The 17,698-nt window shown below is 46.9% G+C and overlaps 1 protein-coding gene across 6 annotated transcripts in view; it reads right to left on the bottom strand.

Moving 5' to 3' along the window:
* Positions 1–2,143: 2,143 nt before the first annotated feature.
* Positions 2,144–17,698, bottom strand: part of FRMPD1 (FERM and PDZ domain containing 1) — a 117,363-nt gene continuing 101,808 nt past the window's right edge. For all 6 annotated transcript variants that reach the window (XM_033123861.1, XM_033123862.1, XM_033123864.1 and 3 more), the window contains 9 exons: positions 16,555–16,680; positions 15,297–15,416; positions 14,316–14,452; positions 13,093–13,219; positions 12,862–12,957; positions 11,208–11,390; positions 10,240–10,387; positions 7,461–8,237; positions 2,144–4,644 (listed from right to left, as the gene is read on the bottom strand). In XM_033123861.1, coding sequence (XP_032979752.1) covers positions 2,273–4,644; positions 7,461–8,237; positions 10,240–10,387; positions 11,208–11,390; positions 12,862–12,957; positions 13,093–13,219; positions 14,316–14,452; positions 15,297–15,416; positions 16,555–16,680 — 4,086 coding nt within the window. In that variant the 3' untranslated portion in view covers positions 2,144–2,272. The remainder of the gene's footprint in view (positions 4,645–7,460; positions 8,238–10,239; positions 10,388–11,207; positions 11,391–12,861; positions 12,958–13,092; positions 13,220–14,315; positions 14,453–15,296; positions 15,417–16,554; positions 16,681–17,698) is intronic.

Genomic DNA, 17,698 nt, shown 5'->3' with positions numbered 1-17,698 from the left:
ATGATTACCTGTCTTCCCTACTGCAAACCCCTCAGTGGCTTCCCATCAAACTTGGATGTCAAATTGCACCTTCCCAAGGCCTTGCATACCTGGTTCCTGGCTGCCCCTCCAACCTCACTTGTCACTCTTCCACCAGCTTGCAGTGTTCCAGTCACACCTACCTTCTTCAAATGCTTCAAACACACCAAAAGCCTTTGCGGATAAAATACTGTTCCCTTTCCTCTCACTTTTTCCATGGCTGGCTCCTTCTTATCCTTTAGGCTTCAGCTTAAACAGTCTTTCTGCAGAGAGGCCTTTACTGACCCTGGGTAAGATTGGCTCATCCCATCCCCATCTTGGCACTCTTCATTTTCTTTGTTGCCCATCAGCCATTTTTATTTTTTTCTGAGGGGACTACATTTATCACGTTGATGATTGTATTCCCAGTGCCACTACACAGTAAATATTTCTTGACATAATAAATGATTTTTCTTTCTTGACATATCCAAGACTTACCTTCCTTTCTGTCAAATCCAGGACCTGACACACAGTAGCTACTCAAAAATACTTCTGACAAACTAGTTCTAATTAATGCTGCCTCCTACAGGAAGTCTTCCCTGATTACTACTGTGCCCCCACCCAACAGTGCCTTCTTTCCTTTGAGCTCCCATACAGTTTGTCTGTTCTCTTTGGTGGCCCTGAGCACACCATGTCTGATGTTGTAAGTCTCTGTCTCTACATGTCATTTTATCTCTCGGACCAAGAGCACTTGAAGACAGGATTCTCACCCAATTATTTACATCCATAATCCTGTATCGGGCATCACCTGGCATGGGTGTACAAATGTTTGTTTTAAGAAATGAATCAGCCAATATGATGGTGTGGGAAAAGGAAGGCGGAATGTAAATGTCTAGTATATCATTCAACAGTTGACTCTTGCATTGTGGAGTAGGCAGTCCCACCTTGCCTATCTCATGTAGGGGGCTGTGTTATCTCAAAGAAAGTGCTAAACAGAACAACTCCCCCTGCACTTTAATAAGTAATGAGTTTCCCAGAACTTCTGGGACTTAGTACTCCTCCTGAGAACTGCAGAGCAAAATACCAGCTCCATACTGTAGCAACCTAAGAAAGTTCTGGATTTGAGGGGAGAGGAAGCAAAGAAAGAAACAAACATTTGAATGCTTATGCTGGAGGCTTCATTGCCTTCCATAATTATTTCTCACAATAACGCTGAATGTATATTACATAACAATGTCTACTTTAGCATTATTGGTAAGAAAATGTATTCAATGCATCTGGCACATTGTAGGCCCTCACTAAATGAAAATTACTATTTTCTTTTGTCAGATAGGGAACCTGAGGCCCAGAGAAGTGCCTCTAATAATAACACTGCCAGAATTCAAGTCCTGACTGAGTTGAAGTCCTGAGCTCCTTCCCTAAATTTGTGAACATATGGACTGTGTTCACGTAAATGTTACATAGCTCTTCATAGCTTTCTGGTGGGAAAAGCATTCAAGAAAGGTATTGAATATATTTATTTTGCTCTACTATTAGTCTTTAAAAGGCAAATCTAATTCAAGGCTTTAATGTTTGCCTTTTTAGTTATTTAAAACCAAAATAGGATGCAACATTGAGGGGTACAGTCAACTTCAAAGCACGGTGGACACCAGGATGAGTGTGACCATGCAGCTAAGGAACTTACTGTCACCTAGTGGTTGTCACAGCAAGGCAGCCAAGAGTACCAGGCTCCCTGGTGCAGGTGTGGAAAACCAAAACTTGTGAAGGTAGAATCTATCAAATATCACATATATTCACTCCTATTTGCAAAGGTTATTGCCAAATCCGTGTGGTAAGAGATTATGTTTTTCAGTGACCCCCCCTCCTTCCTCCCTCATCTCTGTCTTGGGACACTTGTGACTTCTTGCTTTCATACCCCCAGGGTATGCTCTTTTTAGAATACACATTTTACTGATGGTAAGCTACTTATCTGTATCTCCAGAGGGTCTGTGAGCATCCTGACCAGAGAGGGACTTATCTTATTTTTCTTTACACCCTAAGCTCCTAGCACATGGCCTGACCCAGAGGAGGTGGTCAGTGAATGCATGTTGAATGAATGTGAGTCACCGTTTTGATCCAAACTCATCATCACTCTGTATGATTCAGGCCAAGAGTAAGCAGCAGTTTATTTGAATACTCTAAATAGTAAACATTTGAGAGGGGTGGGTGGAGGAATGGAAAGGGCGTCTCAGGGAAGTGTCCAGGGTAGGACAGGTGGCCTGGGCAGCCAGCCTGCTCACAGGGCAGTGGATGCCCGGAACTTCTGTGTCAAACAGAACACAGCAGCCGTCAGGGCCGTGCACTGACGGGCCAAGAGTTTCACACTCAGGTCGTGGTAGCCTCTCTCGCAGGTCAGCTTGGCGGCCTCCACAAACTGGTGGTAGGTGTACACCACGTCCCTCAGGTTCCCTGCTGCTTCCCTGTGCCGGGCGGAGCAGCGGCTGCAGTCTGTGAACTGGAAGCACAGGCCAGCCAGCTGGACCAGGTGCTGGAAGGTGTCACGCACAGCCCCCTGCATCTCTTCAGGGGACTGGTCCATTCTGATCACATGCTGACAGCTCAGTAGGAGCTTCTGGGAGCCCATGCAGAGGTGGCTCCGGCTTTCAGAAAAGTGCCAGGTGCACTTCTCTGGGGGGTGTTTGTTCCCATTCCCCCAGGAAGCTTCTAAAATGTCTTGTAATTCCAGCAAGCTCTCTGTGAGTGGGATGAAGCCCTCGGGGGTGCTGGTGGGGGCAGCTTTCAGCTGTCTCAGAGCTCTGGAGCAGTACTCCGGCCAGATGTGGCTGTTCCTCAACAAGGGCTCTGCGCTGCAGCTGTGGGCGCGGGCAGGCCTCCAGGGCAGGGCCAGCTGGCTGCCTGCAGAGGGCGGTGTGGTGAGGGGGGCTGTGGGGTGTGTTTCTGAGTCCCTGTCTTCTTCGTCTGTCTCAGGCTGCAGGCTGCGGAAGCATGTGGCATAGGAGAACTGGCAGCTGCACTGCTCCATCCCAATCCTAGGGGCCACTGTCTCATTCACCCCAGCAAACCCCAAAGATCTGGCCATCCTGAGACTGGCAGAAACGTTAGGATGGCTTTCTGGGGCAAAGCACAAGAAAGACTTTTCAGCAGGAAGGCAGATGCTAGGGTTTTTATCTTTGCTTTCTGACAGTAAACAATGGTTTGAACCTTCTGAGTGGGTCTCCTCTTGGGGACATGGTACTGCTTTTAGCAGAGAAGGACCTGGGTTAAAACAGACCTGCTGAGGAGTGTCCCTAGGGACTGTGTCTTCCCCTGTCACATGGTTAAGGGGCTCTGCTTTGACCTCCTCTAGAGGGAAGGCTGATGGAATGGTCTGGTTTTCAAGCAAGAAATTAGGGTCTAAATCCAGCTCTGCCAATAGTTCTTGTCCTTGAGCCTGGCAGGCTTGGCCTGGGGTGTCTCGGCTTTGTCCTTTGGGGTCCGTGGGGGAGGGTGGTGGGGTCGGCTCAGTCCCTGTTACAGGAGTCTCCAAGGAGCGGGAGGCTATTACTCCACCATCTGGAGCACTGACACCAATAGTCTGTGGAATAGCGTTCGACACGTCACCCTTAGGGTCGCCTGAGCCCTTCCCAGATTCATCATGAATTACATCGGTGCCATTTTTGTTTGTAACTTCTCCATTATGTTCCAAAGATAGCTGTCCTTGTTGCTCCTCCTTTGGAGGGAAAGAAGCCATCTTCTCTCCTGAATTTATTCCACATTCACCACTTCTAGGCCTGTCTCCAGGAGACAACAAAGGCTCTGTGTATTTGGGGGCAGTTTCTTGCATATGATTTGTAAACAAAGATCCCAATCCTGTGTCAAGCTGGACTCCTCCCTGCTCTATTGCGTCTCCTCGAGAAATATGTGGCCCCAGGCTGATGGTCAAGCAGACGCTGTCTGGGTTCAGGTCAGCACTAGAGAGGGAGGTGGTGCTGTCCCCAAGCTCTATGGAAAGTTCTTTGTGGGCACTGCCATCCGAGTCTTGAAATGGAGATACGGTTTGATCCTGAGCAGTATCTGGGCCAGATGAACTCGGGTTGGAACAGTTAGGGGTGTTTACTGAGGAACTGGCAACAGTGGCAGTCACAGGGGCACCCGCAGAATTCTCTTTATGAGTGGGGTCAATCCGGAGGCGAATGGCAGAAATAGAAGACACTCGAGAATCGATGACTGACTTGGTTTCCATGGTCTCTGGCTCCATCTCCATAACCCGGGAGGCTGGGTTTTTGCTCTTGGCCTCCCTCAGGGGAGCCAGCAGCCCCAGGGCCTTGGTCTCCAGGAGCCCTGGCTCACCTTGCATGTCCTGCAGAGAGGACACAGTTGGGGAGGGTGCACCAAGGGCCAAGTAGGGTTCCCTGTCGTAATAGCACACGTCGTCCATACTCTCTAGGGAGGCTGAGGGCACCAGGGGAAATGAGACCTGACAGGTGTAGTCGGTCTGTAGGAAAGACCTTCTTTTTCTCAGAGTCTTGGCATACTTCTTCACCCCTCCCCTTCTGCTTGGCTCTCTTCCATCCGGCCCAGGATTCAGGCTGTCCTCAGGGCTGCAAGTGCTAGCCTCACTCTGTAAGCTCGTGGCACTCAGTTCTGCAGCAGAAACAGCTACGGGCCCTGAGAATCAAAAGAGGAAAACGTCCATAAAAAGCAGAAAAACAAAGAGGCTTACAGAGCTCGGGGTCAGGACTCAGGATTGGGTTCAAATCCTGGCTGTGCTGTATAACCTGTAGTTAAATCGTGATCTCAATTTCCTTATCTGAAAGATGGGGATAATAACTACGGTAGGTATTTTTTTGATTCTTGGTTGCCCAAGATCCATTTCAGTGTCTTGTGGTCCCAGTACCCCAACTTCCTTTTAGGGAATGACATCTCCCCGGGGATTACAGTCTACCAGAACTATCAATGAAGATATCCCATCAAGAGGTCAGATTTATGACCCAGACAGTCAGTCACATATTTCCTAGAATTTCAAACTCAAAACACATTGATTTAAAAACATTATAATAGGGGTGGCCGGTTAGCTCAGTTGGTTAGAGTGTGGTGCTAATAACACCAAGGTTGCTGGTTCGATCCCCGCATGAGCCACTGTGAGCTGCGCCCACCTTAAAAAAATAATTAATTAATTAATTAATTAAATTAAAATAAATATAAATAAATTTTAAAAACCACCATAATAATAAAAGTAGAGTGCATTCTTTACAGCCACAGTATCCTGACAATGCGACCAGGAATCTCGCTACCCACCCTCCCGGCCTGGGTGCTGCCTGTGTCCAAGGCAGGTCTTCACCTTTGCTGGCAATTCTCGAAGCTATCAAACACCCTTTAACACGTTTTCTTCGTGCTGTGCTATGTTAACCCAAGTCAATCCATATCCGTGGTGCCCGGCAGCACTGCCATACAGGGTGAGTGAGTGCATGCTTATCGGGTACCTAGCACAAGATCTATAGGTATTCACTCTAAGGTGAACTGCTGCTGCTGTTACTATTGTCACTACCTCTGTGAGGGTTCTGGAGGAGCTTTCTTTTGACAAAAAATGGCCACGACTCTCAGTCGCAGGTGAGCAGGGTTTTGTGCACACCAGGATGGCTCTTTCTGAGCAGAGAAGCACTTCCGTGAAGAAGTCCTGAGAATCAGCTAGAAAGAATGAGGACCACAGCCTGACACTTGAGAGCCAAAGGGCTCACATGCTCAAACCAGTTGTTTCCAACCTGGCTGCACTTTACTAAACAGCTTATCAAATCCTAGGCTGCTCCTCAGACCTCAGCTCAGAATCTTGGAGGCTGGCACCTAAGAACCCATAGTATTGAAACCAGGTCCCTTGGCTGATTTTGATGCCCAGTCATGTTTTAGAGCTGCTGCTGTAGGTTGCCTACAGCCACTAAGGCCTAAAAAGGGCTCCCACAGAGAGCCAGGGGCCGGAGTCCCAGTTCTGGGCTGTCTCCCCAGTAACACACTGGCTCTCTCTAAGAAAGGGAGTGTATAACATGGACCTCTGTCCTTGTCTAGACAAAGGCTTTGACTGCTGGTCTGTCATGCCCCCATCATGCTCCCAGCACCATGGCTGGCCCAACAGGGCAAGGCTGGGGGTGTGGATGGCAGTTGGCTGGGTTCTTTGGGGAGCAGTGCACAATCTGGCCATGGGTTTCTGCTTTCCCTAGGGACACAGTCAATTAATGAACTTAGAGTAGATGGTGCAGAGTTCATTCATTCACTTAGCAACAACTGTCAGGCACCAAGTGCTAATAACACAGAGATGAGTGAGAAATGCACAGCTCCTACGCTCAAAGGAGTTCCCAATCTAGTAAGAGAGAGAAACAGCAACACAAATCACACAAATAAGTGTATAATTACAGGCAGTGCTAAGTGCCAGGCAGGAAGCACCTAGGGTGCTGTAGGAACATGTGACAGGGATGGCAGTTCTGCCCTAGTCTTGGTGGTCTCTGGTTAGAGTTTCTGGAAGAAGTGAATTTCCAGGTGGAACCTGATGGATGGATGGGTATCAGCAGCCAAAAATCAGGGGGAGGGGTGTTTCAGGCAGAAAGAGCAGCACGTGCAAAAGCCCGGGTGGGAAAGCGCTGGGCACTTTTAAAGAATGGCAAGGAGGTCTGTGTGGCAGGATTGCAGAGAGAGGGCTCAGGAGAAGGAGAGAGGTAGGCAGAGGCCATGCCACAGAGGGCCTCAAGGGGCCTCCAGGGGCTGGCTTTTCTCTGGCGAGCAATGGGAAACCACTGGAGGGCAGGGAGCAACAGGAAAGGTCTGAAACTGAAATACGAGTGCTGTAGCTCCCCAAGATCCTCGCAGGTCACCCCCAATGTCTGTGTGCTATTTTCCAATTATTTTTCTGCAGCATGCAGTCTCTCTCTCTCTCTCTCTCTCTCTCTCTCTCTCTCTCTCTCTCTCTCTCTCTCCCCTGCAAGGATCTCAGGTCAGCTGGGAAATCATTCTGTGTGGAAAGACTCCCACATGCTGTGTGGAGGGAGGAACGAGGAACCTGAGAAGAACATGACCAACAAATCTCTCCTGCCTTCTTACGTCCTTGAAGGGGCTACGAACGGCCTCATTTAATGTAGCTTCAGAGTCAGTAATGACACAGCTGCTTCCCTCTGCTGGCACTCCTGTCAAACCCTTTTCTTTCTGTGTAAATTATGTCTACACACCTCACAAGGTTCAGCCCATTTGCCACCTCTTCTGGGAAGCCTTCCTGATTTCCACTGTTGAATGAATGCCTCCCACCTCTGCTTGCCCACAGTTCTCTGAACCTCCCCTGTAGACCTGACTTGAAGTCATGATGCTTGTAATTTAGTCCACTGAGCCCAGGGCAGTGGGCTCAAAGGAGGACCATGACACTACTTTACTCATGTGTTTTCCCCTCAAACTTGGTCCCTGCCCTCAGTGGGTACGAATCTGCAGACCTGCTGGGGAGGGCTCACCTGAGAGACTGTCTGGGGGTGTCAGCTTGTCTGCTGCATCATAGTATTCCTCATCCGAGCTGCCTTCCTCACAAGCAGGGGCCAGGGCATCCAGCGTGGAGCTGGGCTGGGCCTCAGTCCAGCCCTGCTGGCCCCAGCCTGGCGGGCCCCCACCCTGCCGGGAAGCTGTGTTCTCTGAGCTGTCACTCAGGTGGCTGCCTGGGGAGACACTGGAACACAGGCTATAGTAGTCGGTCCGGCTGCCCTCGTACAGCCTGGGGTCCAGTCTGACAGCACTCAGTTCTGGTCCCCAGCTGAATGTGCCAGGAGCGAGATTCTCAGAAAGCTCCATCTTCTGGCACTGAGGGTTGGCGCTCTGGGCCAGGTCCAGGAGACAGAGGAAGCCACTAGTTTCGATCCTGCTCCTCTCCTTTTGGCTGTTAGAATCAACTGCCTCTGGGCAGCCTGGTGAGCCAAAGAGGAAGAAGCCGGACCTGCTGGAGGAGCAGGCGTCCAAGTCATCCTCTTCTAGGGCATCCATGGATTCGCTCGAGCCGCTGGTCCTGCAGCCTCGGCTCTCGGTGTTGGCAGAATCGGATGCTTCGGACTCGGCACTGTCTGTAATGCTGCTGGCTCTCCTGGCCACCTCGGGTGTGGGGCTGTCCTCAGGAGGGTGATTCTCTTTTAGGAGTGGTCTGCAGGGGCACAGCTTTGGCAGGTGTCGGTCAGAGAGAGGCTCCAGCACGCAGTCTGTTTCAGAAGATTCCTCAGAGTCGCTGCACGCCCTGGACTCGTAGCCTGTAACACAGGGAACACCAAGCATTACAAAACAGAATTTGAGACTGGCAGATGCCTATGTTTCCTCCTGCTCCCATGCTGCCGTCCCTCCCATTTTCCAGATGAGAAAACTGAGGTCCAGAAGGGTACCTGGCTTAGTCACGCTATAGTGACTGACACAGGACCCACAGGACTCCAAATTGCATGTTCTCCCCACAACATCAGGCCTCCTTTCCTCCATCTATCTGAATCACCTACTGGACACAGGGTCACCCTCCATCCCTACTTCCAAGGAGAGTTGTCTGTTCATAGAAACATGGTGGGTACTTAATTGGATTTCACTTTGCTCTGGGCATTATCACCCAGTTTTGCTAACCCCCTCACCAAATCTCAGTTCTGTTCTGCCTGGGCATCAAAATCAGATGGGAATCATACTTAATATATATAAAACATATTCCTGGCCTTACCCCAGATGGACTGAGTCAAATAGCTAGGGAGTGGGGCCTATGAATCTGTATTTTTAGCAACTTTATGGGAGATTCTGAGGCTGCTAGGCTGGCACTATTCTGAAGCCTGGCCTTGAGGACCCACTGGTGCTATAGGGCTTTTAGGAGAGGGAAAACTCATCCAACTGCTGGTCCTCGGGAGGGATCCATGGAGAGAGCGCTGGAGGCATTGAGTCAGTTCTCCAATCTCCTCACCATAAGCCTCCAGGGTGATCTTCCTAAAAATTTATTTCTGATCACATCATACTCTCTTTAAACTCTCTTATGGCTTCCCTTGCCTACAGGGAAGCGCCTAAGCTCTCCCACGGGAGCTAAGGCCTCCCAGGATGTCCCTGACCCCTCCTCAGCAGCCTGCTCACTTCCTGCAACCTTCCCATGCTCCACTGCAGACAGCTTCTCACACATCACGATTTTGCCCTTTGTGTCACGTCTGCATGTTGTCCCTTCTGCTTGCAATGATCTCTCCTCCCTTCTTTGTCTGGCTAAATCCAACATGTTCTTCAAGATCTATTTCAAATACCTCCCCCTCAGGAGCACCTTGTCTGACCACTGTCGCCTCTCCTGGCAGAAGCAATCCCTCTGCCACCAGAATTCCATGACAGCTCTGCTCCCACTCGGTGCCATCTCCCTAACCAGACTGTGAGGTATCATCCTTCATTCATAAATTGTGTTAAAGACAAAGGTAACAAATACCCCAAACTCATCACTGCCTAATTATTTTACTGTATCTTACTATCCTCTAATCTCTTGCCATTATTGCTATTTTATCCATGTTGAGGAAATACTAGGTAATGGTGTGCTACCGAGCCTCTCTCCCCACCTCCACACTCACGGACATCACGTGGGTAGCTAGAAATTAGCCACGGTGGGAGTGTTTATACCATGGAAGTAGACGATTGCTTCAAATCAGGGTTTTCTTTTTTATCTTTTTTTCCCTGCAGAGGCAGTGGTTAAACTTTTATCAGCAAACCAGTGGGAAAATGCTGTATCAATAGTGCTGAAGCAAAAGCCTGATAGAAACTAGGAGTTGGCCTCCACTACTCCATTCTTTCTATGGTGTGATTTTGAGTCCCTTCTATCTTCGGGTATCCCCTTCTAAACATTTCTATCACATTTCTATCACAATTCAAGAGAATGCAAAAGAGTACATAGGCATGGAGTGAGAAGCTAGGTCATCTGTACTTTCTGGACAGATAAGTGACATCTGTTTTTGCTGGCAAATAAAGACAAAATATCGTGGTTCTTAGAAATTGTTTTATGGAAGTTTTATAGGGAATCAGAGACCTTCAACAGCTTTCTTTCGCTTTAGGGGACTCTCAAGTACAAAGAAAGCTTCTCTATTTAGGATTTTGGAAAGATCAACTGTTTATCAGGAAATAAATGGAGAAATAGTTCTTGTCGACTCGAGTGGAAGTCTCAGCTCAACCTAATCCATCACCTCCCTTTCTTTAGGCTGCCCTTACCTACAAGGCAGTGAAATAGGCCTGTCCTTACTGGGGCAAGCCTCAGTACCTCACCTTCTTCAGCAGATACCCGGTGCACCCGTTGTTTGTTCCCCGGCCAGAGGAAAATGCAGGTAACTGGGTCGACAAACAGCCGGTAGTAGCCAGCAATCAGGCAGGCTAGGTCTTTTGCACTGTTGGATTCCAGCAGCAAAGTCAGAACCTTTGAAGGTAAAGAGAGCTCTTAAGCTTATACAGGGCCAAAGGACATCTGAAGACTGACAACAAGGCCCTCTGGGGCCCATGAGAGATTCCAAACAAATCCAGCCATGGTCTTCAGGCAGGCCCCCTCACATCTTCTATTCTTACCTACAAGACTTGAAGTGAGCTTATGCACACATGCGCACACATGCTCACAAGTGCACACTGGGTTCCTTCCATCGAATCTCTATAATATCTCCGGCTTCTCCTCCTTCCCAGCCCCACATCGTAACCACCCACCCTACCCTGCTCATACATATAATGGGGCCCCTTTAAGACTTGACCCAGAAAAGAAAAGGAGCAAGAGCAAATGGAGAAGGCGAGAGAAGTTGATAAGCATAAACCACCATCCTTGAGCATGCTTGGATTAAATTAAGGCAGGATAAATGTAGGACCGTCCAGAGAGGCTCAGGACGTAGCCCATTTTAATTGCTGCCACTCCAAACTCTTGAACAGCCATTCTGGTTGCATACAAATACATGTAACAAAATTCTCTGGTGCTCCCATCTAAATTTCTAAACCCATCAGGAAATTACATGGTCCCGCTCAGTTTATACAAAAAAACCCCAAACAACAACTAAAAAAAACAACTTTTTAGGAACTGCCTGGGAAAATGCACTCTATTTACCACTTTCCCTTTGATGGGGCAGGATGGACAATTTATCCTCTTAAGCAAATGTTGGACATTAGACTTTGTTAATATCCAAACTCATATAAACTATCCTAGAATAATTTAGCCCTAAATTTCAGAAGCTGGATTCAGAATCTCTTCCCCATGTTACCTTGATGTCCTGAAGATACACTTTGACCATGCTCACTTTCTCAGACTCTTCTGTCAGTTCGACACGGCTGATGTTTGCAAACTCTGCCAACGTGGACATGATGTTGAGTTTACTATTGATAATTTGGCTAATCCCATACTTGGCTCCAACTAGAAGGGCAATGTAGGATTCTCTATCCTGTAACTGCAGAAGGGCGGAAGGGGAGTTAGTTTCCATTCACAAACTAGTGAAAATACATTGCACATGTAAGACATGATACTTCTTCTCTGCCGGCTCCTGTGACTTCTTATTGTAACTTTTTGTATTTAGGTCTCATAGGCCCTGCCAAGTTCCTGATGACAGAATCTGTATTTATCTACGTGTCTAACCAGCAAGCACCCTGAGCCAGTTCAATGAAGTTGGCTTCTCCCATTACCAGTTCTTTCCTTAGACCAGAAAGGTAAAAAATGGGGCCGGGTACAGCTGGGAGAGGGCAGAATTAGCCCTTGGGAAAAGTGGGAAGTTTTTCTTGTCACTTCAAGCCTTCCTTTCTGTGATCTAGTCTCTTTTCTGCTTTTTGGTCATCTACTTGTACAAGATTCCATCTATTTTTTTCCCTAATTATCCCTAATTTCCCTAATTATCTGATGCTCTCCCTTGTTCTCAACAGATTGATTCTCTTTTTCCATCTATATTGTTAGGTCAGCATTCTGATTAAATCAATCAATCACTGTAAATGACTGAGAGGTACATGAAATCCACTGAAAGATTTGTTAATATGGAAAAAAAAAATCTCTAATTGGTAAATTGTCCGGCTTTGTGCTAGAGAATTCTGGGGCTGACTGAGCCATGGGGATAGTTCCCTTAGCCACTGACTTCTGGAAAGCGCATAGCTCCAGGGCTAGGCCTAGGAAGGAAGCAAGAGGAGGAACAGGCGACAGAGCAGAGGGCCCTTTGCTTCTCTTTTCCCTTCTCAGGACCATTCCTCATTCTTCCCTTCTTCGGAACAATCAGGGCTCCAGCATGGCTGTCAGTCTAACATTCTTATCTTTCTTTCATGATTTCCCGTTTTTCCTCTTCACCTTCACACACCCAAAGCTCTAGAGTAAATAGCTTACAGTACCCTTCCCTCAGAATGCCTTTCTTTATACTAAAAGGTGGCCAAATACAACCTTCTTGTCTTTCCTTAATCCCTTCTCCTTCCCATACTTGACCTGAGGTTAATAGTGGTAGCCTCTGTCTTCACACTCCATAGCAATAACCCTCTGTCATAGCTTTGCTTTGCTTTGTCTTGTTGGCTACTTTGTTCCATCATTTGAGGGTAGAAATCATGTCTCATTCAGCTCTGCCTCCCCCAGCATCTGTCCTAGGGCTGGTACCAAGCAAAGGCATGGTATACACTGCCATGATGGTATAATAATAAATAAAACACTTCCTGATGGTGTAATATTTAGTTTCCCAAACAAATTCTAGTATAGGACAGAGTTCTCAAGAATTTTAGGCTGGAAGATTCACTGAGCTTCAGAGGACCGCTGAAGTCCCTTGTAAGAGTGGGATTCCTATATAATCAGTATGCTGTACACCTGGAAACTAATATAATATTGAATGTCAACTATAATTTTCAAAAAATTTGAGAGAAAAAAAGAGTGGGACTCTATAGTTCTCTAAAACGTACCATTAGAGTAGCATTAAAGATTTTACCGCCATATGTCTTGAGTTCCCCAAGGATCTGTAGGTAATTTAAACGTAGCTGGGCAGCAGAAATAAGTTGCTTAAATAGGAAAACAAAAAGATTGTTAAGTCAGAGTTATTCATGTGCCTCAAATCCAGGCAGCGTTGAAAATGCAGTCCCTACGTTTTCACAACAGACAGCTGGGTGGGGCGGCAGGGGCTATGGCTGTATCACCTTTTGTCGGGGTTCCAGCAAATTCTGGTTCCTCTTCATGTGGAAGCTGATGGCTTTCTTGATGTCTTTGCCTTTCATGTTTCGCAGTAAAGTTGGAGATATAAAGTTCTCTATTCCCCAGTCTTTCCTGCCATGAGACATCGGAGACAAAGAGACCCATTTTTACAGTGAGTTGGCTCTAATGAAGAGCGTAATTGCATTTGATTCAGTACTTAATGTTCCTGGAATAATACTGTGATTATGAGCCTCTTTCTCAACAGAAGATTTATACATATGTACATATAAGTGCGTGTGTGTGTGTGTATATATATATATATATTTATATACTATACATTTATATATTTAATATATATTTCCTCTCTCTCTCTCTCTCTACCCCCAACACAAAGCACAGCCATTCAGGAATTAAACCCCACTGCTCTTTCTGGGACCTCATTACTCTTGGTGTGGTGTGAGATTCTGGTTATCAGAGCCGATCTCAATCTTCCTTCACTATAGTATATGTGACAAATAATGATCACTCATGATAGCAACACCTAACACCTGTGAATCCCCAAGGTCATGCTTGAGAATGACGCCAGGCTAATGACTTCAAAATCCTCCAACAAACTTGTTAAAAATACAGATTCTCAGGTCGTATTCCCTAGAGGCTTGACTCAGTAATACATCAGGGACTGTTTTATGTTTTAAAAATGATTCCCCATCTGATTTTGATGCCCAGATAGAACAGAGCTGAGATTTGGTGAGGGGTTAGCAAACCTGGGTAACACTGCCAAGAGCAAAAAGAAATTTTAAGCTAAGAATCAGAAGGTGTTGGATGGAACCCCAGGACTTGAAACTGCCCTAACAGGAGTTTAATACATGATTGGTTCACATAACGTTCATCTCCAAGGCATTCCTACCCTCAGAAGAGCTTTTCCCTGAAGTTGTCAAACAATTTCCCAAGACATTCTCCCAGGAACTGGGAATTTACAAAGGGATCCCGTGTCATTTCACGTGGAGGTGGCTTCTGCCCCAGAAGAGCAGCCAGATTCTGACATCTGGGGGAACCCGGCTGGGTTGGAGAGGGTGGAGAGGGAAAGGGATGGAAAGACAACGGACAGATGGCTAGCTGGGTGAATATCAGCTTTCTGTGACATCCGGCCATCCTGGCCAGGGCCCAGTCAAGTTATAAATGCAACACAAGCTGCTGTTGATGGGACCAGAAGTCCCCTGCCACTCACTCTATGTACTTCAAAGAGATCTTCTGCGGCTGGGCGCAGGCGTAGATCCGCTCCTGGATATGCAGGGCCGCAAGTCGCAGCGCTGAGCTGCATTTCATTTCCACAGCAAAGCGTTCCTGGAGCACATCGCTGCAGCTCTAGGAGAGATCAGATCAGAGGGTCTGGGACACAAGAACAGATGGATGGTGCAAGGGAGCAGGACCAGGAGCTCAGCTTGGAGGACTGCCTCTGCCAACTCCTGGCTGTGTGACCTTGGTTAAATTACTAAGACTCTCTGAACACTGCTGTTTTCCCATTGCTAAATGAGGATAGTCAAGTCTATGTTGCATGGTTTCTGTGAGGTTTACATTAGATAACGCATATGAAATCAGGTATGAGGGACACCGTATTATACAAATATAAAGCTGTGTTGTTTTTATTTGCTGCCACCATTTTTGTAAGATTTTGGCCAAATCAATCCACCTAGTTTGACTTACCTCATCCCTAAAATAGTGACGAGTCCCAAATGATTCTTTTTCATCAGAACAAAAATAACATAATAAATCTCACCTAAGCAGGTAGAGTAGTAGCAGGGGGAGTACCAGGCGAGGGGACAAGGAACTCATTTTTGGATCTGCCACTAAATGAGTGACCCAGGCAAATCACGTGATTTTTCCAAGACTCAGTTTCATCATTCCTAAAATAAGGCTTTGAAGCACTAAAGCCTCTTTTAGCAATACAATCTGTAACTCTAAGTATCCTAAATGTGTCATCGACATTGAGGGCTACGCCTAAATTTCATTAATATATCACTATTCTCCTAACATAGCAACTCGGTGAGGGAAAAAGGAATTCTGAGGGATAATCAGGCCCCTTCTCCTTCAGATAAAGATAATCCTTATCAGGGAGTTGCTTAATTGCCTTAAACTCCTGTTCAAAATAACCCAGTGTGTCATCTTTGGGAACAACCACTGTTATTTTAGGAAGCGCAGAGCCAGTCACCTGCAGATAGAGGTATTCAAAGGCCGCAGGGTCTTCTTTCAGGAGGTCCAGGGGGTCTTTGGGAACAAAACACACCCTGAAGAGGCAGCGGTAGTCATGTGACTCCTCTCTTTCTACCACCTGCAACGGGTAAGAGAGATACCATTCATCTCCTCACTGCTTTTGTTCTCGAAGATATTCCACAACACTACTTCAACAAAAAAGACAAGAAAAGGTAGTCCCCAGAGATTTCAATTTTAGTGCTTCCCAAGACAGCGCACACCTTGGCTCCTAATTTGACTTTCCCATGGGTATAAAACGTAAAAGGCTCAAAAGAGCAGTTTCTCACTCACCCCATCAACCCATTCCTCTTTCCAGAAGAAATCTCTGCTTCAGTTTCTTATATACCCTTCCAGACACCATCTATGTGTATATATTATACATGCTTTTATATATGTATATTATTTTCCACAAATAATAGCATAGTATACATTATATATATTTTACACCTTCCTTTTTTTTTTTACTTCAACTATCTTAGGGATTTAATTTGATTTGCTTTTCTAATACTAATGGAATAGAAGTGATTTTTAAAAAAAGTTTGCAAGCAGCAGTATTAGAAGGCGAGTGACTAGGGTAAGAATTCATCTGCAGTGAGGAATGCTCAGAGTGGCTTCCATGAGGTCATGCCTTGCTCATGCTGTTTCCCTGCTTAAAAAACCCTTTTCCCTTTTCCAATTGTGGAACTCCTACTTGTCTTTGTAATAGTACACACTCAACAAGGATTTGTTGAACTGACCTGTGTTTGGATTTAAAAAGTTGATACAACAAATCACTGAATAGCCAGAAGATTGAGTAGTGTAGGTGGACTGTCTGCACCGTCCTGCCATCAGGGACCAGCTCAGGGAGTACGTCTCACGGAAAAGGCTTAGACAGCAACCAATGCTTCCCTGACATCTTGAAGGCAGCAGGTTCAAGGGAAGAACATCATAGCCGGAAGCAAAAGATGGGGCTCTCCTGGCTGCATTACCTTGAATAAGTCACCTTACCTCCTAAGCCTTTGTCGCCACATCTGCAAAATGGGGCCCTGCCTACCTCAATGAAAATCAGACCTGATTCTCATCCTGTTATCCCCAGGCTGAGTGAGCTCTGTGCCTTCTGGGCATGAGAAAGTGCATCACACCTGCAGATGTGCTGAGCCCTGTCCCCAAAGGTCCTGGCTGAGTTGTGCAGCTTACCCAACCTGGATCTCCTCACAAGGAGCAGGAAAAGGTTGTACCTGCTGGATGAGTTCCTCCTCATGCAGCAGGTGCAGCCGTGAGATGTTGTACTGCTCTTCCAGGACCAGTGCGAAGTAGTCTGTAATTCTGATTGACAGCTTCTCCTTCACCGTGAGGATGATGTCCTGCCAGGCACAGAGATGTATAAGGGTCACCTGAGGAGCAGACTGGCCCTCATGCTCAGGCACAGAGCAGGGAGAGCTTCCCCAGCCTTCTCTCTGCTCCTCGGTGCAGCTGTGCTTACTGGGTCCACTGCCGACTCAGGCAGCTGAATCTTGACAGGTCACAGGGGGGACTTCTCATGGCCCCTCATGGCCCTGCATCCACTGCTCCCCTCTCTTCAAGGCTCTACCGCTGCCCATACGGCCAGCCTCTCTTCCTTTACTTGGAAGGCTGAAGCCACCCACTGGGGGCTTATGCCTCTTTTCAAGGTCTACTGATTCACCCTTTCTCTGGACTCTGCATCTTCAACTGCTCACTAGACAGAATCCCACCACCTACCTGCTATGCAACTGGGGAAAATCAAGCAGATGTTTCTGCACCTCAGTTTCTTCCGGCAGAATGGAGGCTAGTGATGCCTATGTAGTAGAGTGGCTGATAGGATGGACTGATTAATACTGTGCCACTAGAGTCATGCCGCGTTCCCCTTGTTCACTACAGCGGCCTTTTGTCATCACAAGGTCTTTGCCGCCTCAGGGCATTCACACAAGTTGTTCCCTCTGCCTGGCACATTTTTCCCATTACTCTTCACAAGGCTGTTTCTTTCTCTTCAGAGAGGCCTTCTCTGGTCACTGTATATAAACGTGATTGCCCCTGTCGTTCTCTGTCCCAGGGTCCTGTTTATTTCTCTCATCACTATTTAATATCGTCTTCAATATCAGCTATGTTCTTTAGTGAGAGACAGTATAGTAAAGCTAAGAGAGGTTCTAGAATTAGACTACTACTTACTAGCTCTCTGTCTCTGGATCAATTGCTTACTCTCTTTATGCCTCCGTGTTTTCATCTGTAAAATGGTAATAATATTAATACCTATCTCATAGGGTTGTTGTGTGCATTAAATTAATTTTCCATAGAATGCACTTAGAACATAGAAGAGTAGCTGGCAGATGACAAGTGTTCCATACATGATAGCTGCAAATATTT

Source organism: Rhinolophus ferrumequinum, chromosome 12 (assembly GCF_004115265.2).
Source record: "Rhinolophus ferrumequinum isolate MPI-CBG mRhiFer1 chromosome 12, mRhiFer1_v1.p, whole genome shotgun sequence".
Taxonomy (NCBI): Eukaryota; Metazoa; Chordata; class Mammalia; order Chiroptera; family Rhinolophidae; genus Rhinolophus; species Rhinolophus ferrumequinum.
Note: the sequence above shows the minus strand (reverse complement) of the source record. Positions and strands in the feature narration are given on the sequence as shown.